The 12129-nt window shown below is 36.2% G+C and overlaps 1 protein-coding gene across 1 annotated transcript in view; it reads right to left on the bottom strand.

Annotated features, from left to right (window-relative positions):
- LOC150106943 (diacylglycerol kinase theta-like) overlaps positions 1-12129 on the bottom strand; it is a 610762-nt gene that overhangs the window by 73934 nt on the left and 524699 nt on the right. The window contains exon 15 of the mRNA XM_090393510.1: positions 7602-7726. Within this exon, the coding sequence (XP_090249636.1) occupies positions 7602-7726 (125 nt within the window). The remainder of the gene's footprint in view (positions 1-7601; positions 7727-12129) is intronic.

Here is a 12129-nt window from a genome sequence, read left to right on the forward strand (position 1 = left end):
AACTGAATATCTCCATCCAAATCTTTGCCAATATCATTAATATACAAGTTAAATAGTAATGGTCCTAAAACAGATCCCTGAGGCACTCCACTAGTGACTTTCCTTTTCCTGGATATTGCACCCCCATACACAACTTGTTGATACCTATCAGATAGCCAGTCTCCAATCCAATGCACTAATCTAATATCCAACCCCATCTGCTCTAGTTTGACTGTCAACTTATCATGAGGTACTCTATCAAAAGCTTTTGCAAAATCCAAGTATATTACTGTGTATCCTTCTCCTCTGTCCAAGGAAGCAGTCACTTTATTGTAATAAGTAAGTAGATTACTAAAACACGACCTCCCTTTAGCAAATCCATGCTGTCCATCAAAGATTATACCATTGTTGCCAACCAAACTCTGGATCCTAGTTCTCACAAGCTTCTCCAACAACTTAACCACAACACCTGGCACACAGATAGGCCTATAGTTTGATGCTTGAGTTCGATCACCTCCTTTATGAAGTGGCACAATCTTGCCCTCCTTCCACTCTTTAGGGACTTGACCAAGTGCAAGACTCGTATTAAAAAAATATGTCAAGGCAGGTGTCAACTCTCTGGCACATTCCTTCAGAATACGCGGTGATATATTATCAAGTCCCACAGCCTTATTTACATCTAGTTTACTCAACTCCCCAAACACCTCTTGCTCACTTACAGTCAGTCTCTCCTCCCTATCATCAACTGCTCTTAATCTCTCCATGAAGTCACATTCACAAGATTGAAAGATCTTTATGAACTGCTCATTAAGTATCTCCACCACACATTCTGCAACAGCTGTCTTTATACCATTTCCTCCAATCAATGCCAACCTTCCATAATCATTCTTTCTTTTGCTGGCTACATATCGAAAGAACTCCCTAGGATTCTTTTTAGCTTCATTAGCTAACTGCTGTTCATACCTCTCTTTAGCTACTCTCACCAACCAAGTCACTCTCCTTGCCTGGTCTTTGTAGAACTCATGAAATTGGTTACTTCCACTTCTCTTATGCTGCCTCCACAATGCCCTTTTTCTCTGTATTGCATGCTTAATCACTTTATTCATCCATCTCACACCTAACTTATTTAACCTTCTCACCCGTGGTATACATTTAGACATTGCATCCACTAAATATTTTTTGAAAATCCCCCAAGCTGCATTGATCTCTTTTCCAGCTAACTCCTCATTCCATGCTACACATGCAAGCTGTCTCCTGAGCTCTTCATAATCACCCCCCTTGTAGTTCCACATATACCCTTTTTTCACAGGGGTTCTTGCACTGCTGGCAACCACCCAGGTAATCACCTCATGGTCACTTTCACCAATTGGTGGATGATTTGATACCTCATTGATAATTACATCCTCCGATGAGATGACCAAATCCAAGACCCTTAATCCTCTTGTGCCCTCTGTTACATACTGTCTGAGGTAGTTATCCCTCAAAAACTCAAGAAACTCATTTTCTTTACTTCCAGTTGCTATCTCTTCATTCCAGTCTATATTGCCATAATTAAAATCACCCATAATGATCACCCTTTTCTTATTTGCTTGGCTTATTTGACTATACATTTCACTATCACCACCATCCACATTACCAGGTCTATAACAACATCCCACCAAGTATTTGATTATGCACAAATTCACATGGAGAGAAGATGCAAGGAATAAGAAAAGTCTCATTCACTACGTTATTGTTGATAGTGATGTTTTCTCACTGGTGTAGGTCACTAGAGTGTACAGAAGATTTGAAATTGGAAGTGATCACCATTTAGTCTTGAGCAGGATAAAATTGAATTTCATATTATTAGTATGGGCAACTCCAAGGAGTCCTTAGACTCATTGAGGGAGGACATAAATATCATATCAAAAACAACTATTCAGCATTCGCACGGTATCTGTCATACTTTGTTTTTAACTCATTTACAGGCATGGCATCCACAACAAATTTTGGGAACTTATTCCACTCATTCATCACTCTCCAAGTAAAAAACCTAGTTCTAATACCCTTGCTAACTATACTCTTGCTCAGTTTCCATGGATGGCCCCTAGTTCTCCCATCACCAGACCTGTTCTGAAAAATTTCCTCTGAATTAATCTTGTAAAAACCGTTCAGTAATTTGAATGTCTCAATCATATCACTCCTTTTCCACCTATCAACCAATTTCTGTAACCTTCAACCTATTCTTGTACGGTTCATTTCATAGACCTGCTCTTATTTTGGTCACTCGCCTCTGGATCCTCTCTACCTCCTCTCCCATCAAATAGAAGACCAGGGGCCAAAATCTGGGCACAGTAGTCAAGATGGGGTCTTATCAAGGCTCGATAAAGAGGAACAATAACTTGTTTATCTCTACTCGTCAAAGTATTCTTCAGTAACCAAGTGATCTCATGAGCTGATTTAACCAATTCTGCTATATGCCCCCTAAACTTCAACTCCCTATCCACCAACACACCCAAATCTCTTGTTTCGTCAACCTCCTGGAGTACAGTTCCACCAATGTGATATACTGCTGCTAATTTTTTCACCCCAAAATGCATAACCTTACACTTGGCTACATTAAACTGACATCCATTCTCATTAGCCCAGACTGCCAATCTATCCAAATCATCCTGCAAAATTTTGACATCATGTGCATTCACTATTGCTCTACCCAACTTTGCATCATCAGCAAATAAATGAACAGTTCCTCTCATATCCTTTCCTATATCATTAATGAACAAATTAAATAGCAGTGGTCCAAGAACAGAACCCTGAGCATACCACTAGTAACAGGCTTTCTTTTGGACTTCACCCCTGAATAAACTACTCTCTGATATCTCTCCATCAACCACCTCCTATCCATCCCCATATGCTGCAGCTTACTGATTAGAATTCCATGTGGTATCCTTTCAAAGGCCTTAGCAAACTCCAGCAGTATCACTGTAAATCCATTATCCTTATCCAGTTCAGCCATCACTGTATTATAAAATGTGAGCAAGTTACTTAGGCATGACTACCCTTCGCAAAACCATGCTGTCCTCCATACAGCATCCCATTTTCATCTATCCATTACTAATATCTCCAAAACCTTGACAACGATTCCTGATATGCTGATCAGTCGGTAATTTGCAACAGCAGTCTCGGAACCTCCTTTATGCAATGGAATTATTTTCCCCTCTTTCCACCCCCTCAGGAGTAACGCAGAGCTGAGACTTAAATTAAACAATATGGTCAAGGGAACTGACAATTCTTTTGCCGCTTCACATAAGACTCGAGCTGGTATACCATCCAATCCCACAGATGTGTTTACATTAAGGTTCTGTAATATACTATTCACCTCCATTTCATTCACTTCAATTCCTGTATCAGTCATTCGTTCTCTCATTCCTGCAATATCACTGCCTGGATGATATACTCTTGCAAAGTGTTTGCTTAGTAAGTCTATTCAGAATAGAATAGAATTCTATTCTCTTTCAGCTGATTCAGTTACCTCCATGCCATCGTCATTCCTTAAAAACATTTTGCTATATACATTTTTTCTTTTACTTCCAGAATATCGAAAGAAATGTTTGGGATTCTCTCTTACCCTGCATTGCTAACTTCCTTTCATAATCTCCTTTTCTTACCACACTAGTTACCCTTCTGGCCTATGCTTTGTAGTGTTTGTGTGCCTGCAGGTCACCTTTCTCCTTAAATTTCATCTACAATTGTTTCTTTTTTTGCAGCTCAAGTTTAATGGTGTTATTCATCCATTTAACTCCCACTTAATTTACTCTCTGGACTCTAGGTATGCAAGTCAGCCATTACCTCCCTCCAACGCTCCTTTACCACTTCTCATTCACCATCAACATCCAGCTGTTGCAGTTTAACATGCCACGGCACTGATCCAAGTAATCTCCTAAGCTTCGCATACTTACCAGCCCGGTAATTTCACATGTACTCCTAATTGAAAATTCCACACATTTAGCCACTTCAAAGGCCTTATAATCACTCTCACCAATTGGTGGCAATATGGTCATATTCATAATAGTCAATTTCTCAGATGCAATTACTAAGTCAAGCATTCTCAAACCCCTAGTATATTCCATTACATGCTGTTTCAGGTAGTTATTCCCTTAGTAACTGCATAAAATTCATTTCCTTCCTCCCATTTGTCCTCTCCTCCCTCCAATCAATGTTACCATAGTTGAAATATTAAAAAAGAACATGTTAGAAAGTTTTAAAACAAATAAAAGTTGAGCAGCTGTCAGATGTGAACTGTAGACTAAAATACACAAAGATTATTCAAGAAAAAATGAAAGAGTTTGAGAACAGGAACCAAACTTTGGAGATTCATTGGCAAATTCTGAAGAAAACATTTATTGATTCAGCCAGAGAGGCATGTGGTAAGGTTGACCTCAAGAACAGAAAAATCAGAACTCCATGGTGGACAAAGAAGTTCAAGAGGCAATGAAGGAAAAGAAAAAAGCACATCAAAATTTACCAGCAAATAAGTCAGCTTTTGCTCTTACAGAATACAGAGACAAATGTACAAAAACTAAACACTGTGTAAAACTAGCTAAACAAATTCATGGGAAGACTTTGGTAAGAACATAGAAAATAAATATCAAGAAGGTGGCAAAATATTCTGGAGGCTGTTGAAAAAGCTCAAAAATGGAGGAAAGAATACTGTAAAAGGAATTAGAGATGATAAAGGTGACATGAAAACTGGTGAAAAAGATACCCTTGATGTATGGAATAATTACTTCGAAAAATTGCTAAATGAAACAAGTAATGATGATAGCACAGTGGTAAAAGACACTGACCAGGTATGCAATTAGGAATACATATCCATACTTGAAATAGAAAAAGCTATCAAAAGCCTGAAATGTGGAAAGGCAGAGGGAGTAGATGGTATTTGACAAGAAATGCTCAAGTATACAGGTATGAAAGTCTTACAGTGGCTGTACTGCATAGTTCAGAAGGCCTGGACACTAATTAGTGTTCCTGGTAAGATTTATGCAAGTATACTTGAGAAACGATTGAAAGGGAAGCTTGGTGTGAATTCAGGCCAAATAGAGGCTGTCAGAATTAGATTTTCACTTTACAACAAATAGTTGAGAAATCATGGGAATACAGCAAAGATCTGTATTTAACTTTTGTAGATCTGGAAAAGGTATATGACAAGGTACCAAGAGAAAAGCTATTCAAAATGCTGCAGTTGTATGGTGTCAATAGAACATTATATCAAATAATACTTAGTCTTTATTTGAGTTGTTAAGTCAACAGTTAGAATTGAAGGAAGTACAGGGAGATGGTTTAATGTTAAATCGGGTGTTAGACAAGGATATACATTATCTGCTCTGTTATTCATTATCTATATGGCTCAAATTATGAAGGAAATTGGTATCAAACCTGATATCAAAAATGGAGATGTTAATCTCAGCTCTTTACTTTATGTGAATGATGTTATACTTCTAAATAAATCCAGTACCAGTCTACAGGATTCCTTTACTAAATTGAATAACTGTTGTAACAGATATGGTATGAAGATCAGCAATAATAAGTCAAAGATAATGAAAATAGGCAGAAACATTGAAAATATCAACTGCATTGTGAATGGAGAACCTATAGAACAAGTAAAAAGTTTCAGCTACTTAGGCACGATTTTTAGTGAAGATGGTAAACTAAATATGGAAATAGACAACAGAATCAACAAAGCTGGTATGATAGGAAGTCAACTGAATAAATTTATATGGAATAAGAGAGAAATTAGTCAAAACACAAAACATGTATACAAGACAATATTCAAGCCAATTCTAACTTATGGATCTGAGAGCTGGGTCAGAAGTAAAACTGTTGACCAAAGACTAGAGATCGTAGATATGAGAGTCCTGAGAAAGATCAGGGGCATGGACAGATGGCATCAATGGTAATATGGTAATATCATATTAAAAACGAGGATATTAGGAAAGAACTTGACACTGTTAGCATCTAGGAATGTGTTAGCAGAGCTAATATCAGGTGGTATCGTCGCTTAAACAGAATGGGAAAGGAAAGATTAGCAAAACAAGTGTTCTCTTTCAGGCTGGCAGGAAAAAGATTGAGGGGAAGATCAAGATATAGGTGGATTGATACAGTAAAAAGTGCCTTAGAAGATAGAAATATAAGATCTGATAATGTTGGAGTCTTGACAGGTAACAGATTGATTTGGAGGAAAATTGTAGATAGAAAGTTAGTAATAATGTAAGTTTCTCATGTATTACTATCATATCCTGTACACTCCCCCTTGAGGTGTGTCAGGAGGGTGTACAGGATATGATGATTACCCATTTTGAACTTGGAAAATTTAACTGCCCAAACATCTGCTTTTCATCCTCTATGTTTCATAGCTTATAGCGGGTTTCCAGGTAAAGTGTAAGTAAGGCATGGAGGCAAGAACCTGTGTACCATGTCATGTTCTGCAAGAATGCGTGCAATTAGACGAAACTCTTTCTCTATTGTTCCCAAAATCACCCGAATTTTTTTTTTTTTTAAACCCCTGTGGATCTCAATTTTCTCTCAGTTTGAGCTCCATACCTTTAAGTAGGAGTGAGGGAATCTTGTATGGGCATTTCCTCTCATGGGGTTCTATTTGTATACAGGATACTAAGTTTTCCCATTGTTAAAAGTTTACCACTAATTTCCTATCAACGTGATGGGAAATTTCTCCCTGACTGGTTTCTTCCAATATTTAGGTTTCGAATGTTATCAACTACTGCTTTTCTGTCTTGTCAAGACTTCTTGTACAGCTCAGTTCATGGTCTTTCTCTTTTCCTAATATTTTTTTTCCCTAACATGTTATCTTAGATCAACATTTCTTTATACATTCTTGAGTATTAATCTCAAATTCTTTTCTAATATCATTTTTAATGTACACTGTTTCCATTACTAATGTTCACTCTCCTAATTTTCCCTCAAAACTCTCAACCATACGTCCCATTATTTAAACAGATGTCTACGTCCCATTATTTAAACAGATGTCTTATTTCCAACTTGAATTTTAGATTTCTCTGTTGAAACTTGTTTGAAATTAATGTTGCATATTGATTGCTTGGTGTTTCAACTGATTCTTCTTCCTTTATGTTTACAGATTGTCATTGCAGAACTCTATGCTCTAAGGAAAAAATCTAGTCCTTAACAGCATCAAACCACACTCCTACAGTTTCCAGGTACCTCTTGTTCTCTCACTTCTTGCCATGCATTGAAAAGAAGTCTTCCATATAAATAATCAGAATGGATTAAACTCATTAATTGCCAATGAATTCCCATGGACATTTATTATTCTCATTGTGTTCTACAGAACTTCATGAGATAATGCCAAACTGGAATTTGTTATCCCTTCACTTTCCTCAGAAGCTGGTAGATATCCATACACAAACTGCTTTTATTTTATTTTTGTCTTCAATGCTCCTATTCTTTGAAACATTTTCATAGACAAAACCATCCTTATTTTGATTTTAAGCTATCTTAAACTTCTATTAACTTTTCTTTCTTGTTTCACCATAAAACAAGGAAAATACATTATTTATATATATTTAATCATGAAATAAATGATGAGATATATATATAAAATATCATACCCTGGTAATGGACCCCCATTGTCTAAGTCATACACTTGATAAGGATTGAGTAATTTCCTAAAGGAAGTTATCAGTTCTAAACCTTGGCATCCCCCACTTTTCACATTTACAAATACCAACAGAGGCTAAAAGAGAAGAAAAAAAAAATCAGACTAACATTTTCATTGTGATTAAAGTATTATGTCATAAATGAAAAAAAAAATTAAACATTTTATTAAATAACTAAATTATAAAAAATTACAAAGACTTCATAAACAAAAAAGAAGACATTAAATTGGACTCCTCAGGCATCATGGAGCGCTTGGACATCACAAAATTTCTTACCAATGTTCCAAGAAAAGATTCCATATTAATCTTAGATGATATTTTCCCATCTGATACTATCAAATTCTTCAAAGATTGTCTATGCTACATAACATACTAGGCATGCCATTACTCAGAACAACTTTTTTTTTGTAGTATGCTTGATCAGTTAGTAGCACAAAAAGAATTTAATATTTGTAATTAAAATTTAGAATTAAAATATCATTTATGAAAAGTTAAAAACAATGTGAATTTTTAACCTAATAATAAGACATACAAATGGCACCCCTCCCTTTCATAAGATTGTCATGTTAAACAATGCTTTTCACCCTCTATGTTTCATGGATTATAGCAGCTTGACATATGCTAAACATAAGCAAAAAAAAATAAACATGTAATCATAAAGCTCAAAGGAACAAATTTCTGGATCTGGTCTTCCATCCATATTGCAAGCAATTTTATCACCTCCATTAAGTGCACCTTCATGATTTTTTGTTATTATGGTTGTTTTCATGTTGGCTGTTCCTTTAAATGTTCTTTCATATGTGAGACATCCTTTACTATGGTGTTTACTGTTGATACTGCACAACTGAGTCCATGTACTATACCTGATAAGCTTTGTCCATCTTTGTATTTGTTCATTATCCATAATTTCATCTCTAGATCAATTGCAGTACGTTTGCAAGGTAGTTCACATTTTGATTCAAGGGCATGTTTACCAACCATTGTGAATACTATTTAGAAAAAATGCCAAAAACGTGAAAATAAGCACAACACTATATAGGTGCATTCACCTTAATATACGTGCAGGAACTGGGCCTGAGCAAATTTCTGACCTAAGTTGCCAGAGGTGGTTGATATGCTTCTTCAGTGAGTGAGTTAAAGGAGTAATATGATAGATATTGTGAATAATGGCTCATGTGTGAATAAAGAATCTCCCACAATGAGTCTTTTGTCTCCATGGAGATACCTAAATAAGAGTAATGTCTTTAGGTTGTAGATGAATTTAACAGATCACATTGGAATCCTTTCTTTTAACATTACACAGTGATCAGCATTCATTTTGATAAAGTTATAGATTCCTTTACTTCAAAACCAGAAGTCTGGCTTAGACACATCGACGATATCTTTTTTTTTTTTTATCTGGATCCATGGCCACCAACTTCCTCAGCCACCTCACACCAGAACAAACACAAACACATACAATTCACAACTGAAATTGAAAGTCCAGACACACTTCCATTACTGGATACACTTATCACATATCTTCCCTCTGGCAGTCTTTCCTTTACTGTTTGCCATAAGCCTACACATACTGGCCAACATATATGCATAAGCTTTTACCACCACCCAACAAAAAAATGAGGTGTCATTAACACATTACAAAACAGGGCTTTACAGATTTGCTCCAAAATGAACGAGCTCTTAAGCATGAATTTAAAATCATCAGCAATCACTACAGCAAAAATACTATCAACAAAATTCTTTGCAACTACACATAATAAAAATAAACTAGATTACAATAAAAATTGTAGCCATTCCTACATAAAAGGGATACCAGATAAAATAAACAGAATACTACACAAATACAATCTTGATACCACTTTTAAATCTCCTGAAAAATTAAAGAACTTATTCAACTCTGCTAAGGATCTCCTTTCTCTCCTCTGGAGTATACTGTACATTCAATGCATCTGTAACCTGCCTTATAGATAAAATTGGTACAAATCCTATTCAGAAGGGGAAAAAAAAAAAGGAACATAAGACACATTAAATTTAATAACTATGGTACATCCTGCCTTACTGATCATGCCCGAATATTCTATATAGATGTCACTGGAAAGGCACCAGTTCTTGACATTACACCAAAACTTGGTATAAGTACAAATTTAAGGAGGCCTGTGAAATTTTAATCAGATACCCTGATAACAATAATGATGGTTTAAAAATCCCAAGAATATGGATGACACATAATCTATCCACATGACATTTTGTTCTAAAAGTTTATTATATAATATCACCCATAATTATTAGCAGATTTTTTTATATGCGCTGTCAATTTCCTCTAGTAATTGTTGATAGAAATCAATATGATCTTCTTCTGGATGTAATGAATTGGGCATATACATTTGTATTATTTTAATTTCTTTCTTTCTTTCTTTTGCTTGTAGTCTAATGGCTATGATTCTGGATGAGATAGGTTTAACTTCTACACCACTGTGGGAAAGTGTTCTATGACAGCTAATCCTCCTCTGTGTGCCAAATTATTCCTGCCCAAGTAATATAATATTGAATGCTTCAGATTTATATGGCCTTGTCCAGTCCAGCCCAGCGTGTTTCCAAATGACCCATGACACTCTGTTTAAATCTCTCCAGCTCTTTTTTCCATCAAATGCACATCTTTCCAGGTTTGTTTGTACAATGTCTAAATGTTTACAGTAAGTATATACTGAATAGATTTCACTAACCATATAACTAATTTCTCACTGTTATCTCTGTGGCATAAGATTCAGTGCATCGGCTTTTTCTAAGCAGCAGCAGCATTATCAGTACGTCTTTTAGCAATATAATTCATACAGGTTCGAGGCAGTTGAATTTAGTGTAGTCTGCCTGCTATTCCTCTGCTACATTTCCCTACTTAGGTAAGGCAAATACCTGAGAGAGGGAGAGAGAGATGGCAGATGTCCACTGCAGTGAAGAAGAAAGGTCAGTAAGATAGGAAAGATACACCGTTGCATTGTGGGAGGGAGCAAAATAAATAGAAATTAGACAAAAACAACAGGAACATGTCTACAGATAATATAACAGAAGTTTATTGTGTGAAGTAAGATTTAGTCCAGTATCAGGTACTGTGGGTTCACTACTCAAGTGCTCAATAGAAATGAGCTCCTTTGGTGCATTATATATTAAAATTAGGACTATAGCACTCCAGGATCTTAGACCTAATACTATTATTATATAGGCACCTCCGTGGAGTCTGAAGACTCATCTTGGGAAACCCAATCTATTGTACCTTTCCTTGAACCCATTAAGAGATAAAGCACTCACAACAGACTCTGACAACTCATTCACAACTTTCCAAGAAAAAAATCTGGTCCTCACATCCCTACTAACCACCTTTATTCAGCTTCCAGGGATGACCCCCTTGTTCTGGCCTCTTCAGTCAACTGCTGAAATATTTCCCCTGTATCAAATCCTATAAAACTCCTTAAGCAACTTAAATGTTTCTATCACATCCCCTCTTTTTCTCCTATTAACCAACTTCTGCACACCCTTAATCCATCTTTATAGGGAACATTCCACAGACCACTCACCATCTCGCCTCTGAATCTTCTCCACTACATTCTCATTCCCAAAAAATCCAGGAGACTTGAGACTTAAGCACAGTAATCCAGATGTAGATGTATCAAGGCCTTATAAAGAGAACTTCTCTATCCATACTTGTTAATGTGTCCTTTAATAGCCAAGTAAATTATGAACTACCTTAGCAACTTTAGCAATATGTCCTCTAAACTTTACTCTCTGTCTACCACCAACCCTAAATCTCTAGCTACATCTATTTCCTGGAGTACAGTGCCATCATGTGATACTAAGCTTGTAATCTATTTATTCCAAAAGCATTTCCATTTCTCAATGTTAAACCGATCTGATACCCATTATCTTTTGCCCACACTGAGTCTATTTAAATCATCCTGCAAGCCGTCCACATCAACTTGATTAACTATTACTGTACTAATTTTGCATCAGCAGCAAATAACTGAATATTTCCTTTCAGGCTATTTCCTATATCATTTATTTATAAATTAAACAACAATGGTCCTAATACTGAACCTCACAGTACACCACTAGTCACCTGTTTTCACTACGATTATGTCCCTTCATATGCCACTTTTTGATATCTATCCAGCAGCCCCCTCTAATCCACTTAACCAACGTCATATATATCCCCATCTGTTCTAATTTGCATAACAGAGTTCCGTGTGGTATTCTCTCAAATGCCTATGCAAAATCCAGCAGAATCATCATGTAGCCATTTCCTTTATCCAACTTTGCTGTTACCCTATTCTAAAAAGAAAGTAAATTACTAAGGCATGATCGACCCTTCACAAAGCCATGTTACCCCTCACACAATATCATATTTTAATCTACCCATTTTTGAATTCTGTTTTTCACCAATTTTTTTCAGTACTTTTGCTACCATGCATGGTGGCAAATGTACTGAAAC

This window comes from Typopeltis vanoorti, chromosome 5, assembly GCF_054136105.1.
Source record: "Typopeltis vanoorti isolate ZY-2024b chromosome 5, IOZ_Tvanoo_1.0, whole genome shotgun sequence".
Lineage (NCBI taxonomy): Eukaryota > Metazoa > Arthropoda > Arachnida > Uropygi > Thelyphonidae > Typopeltis > Typopeltis vanoorti.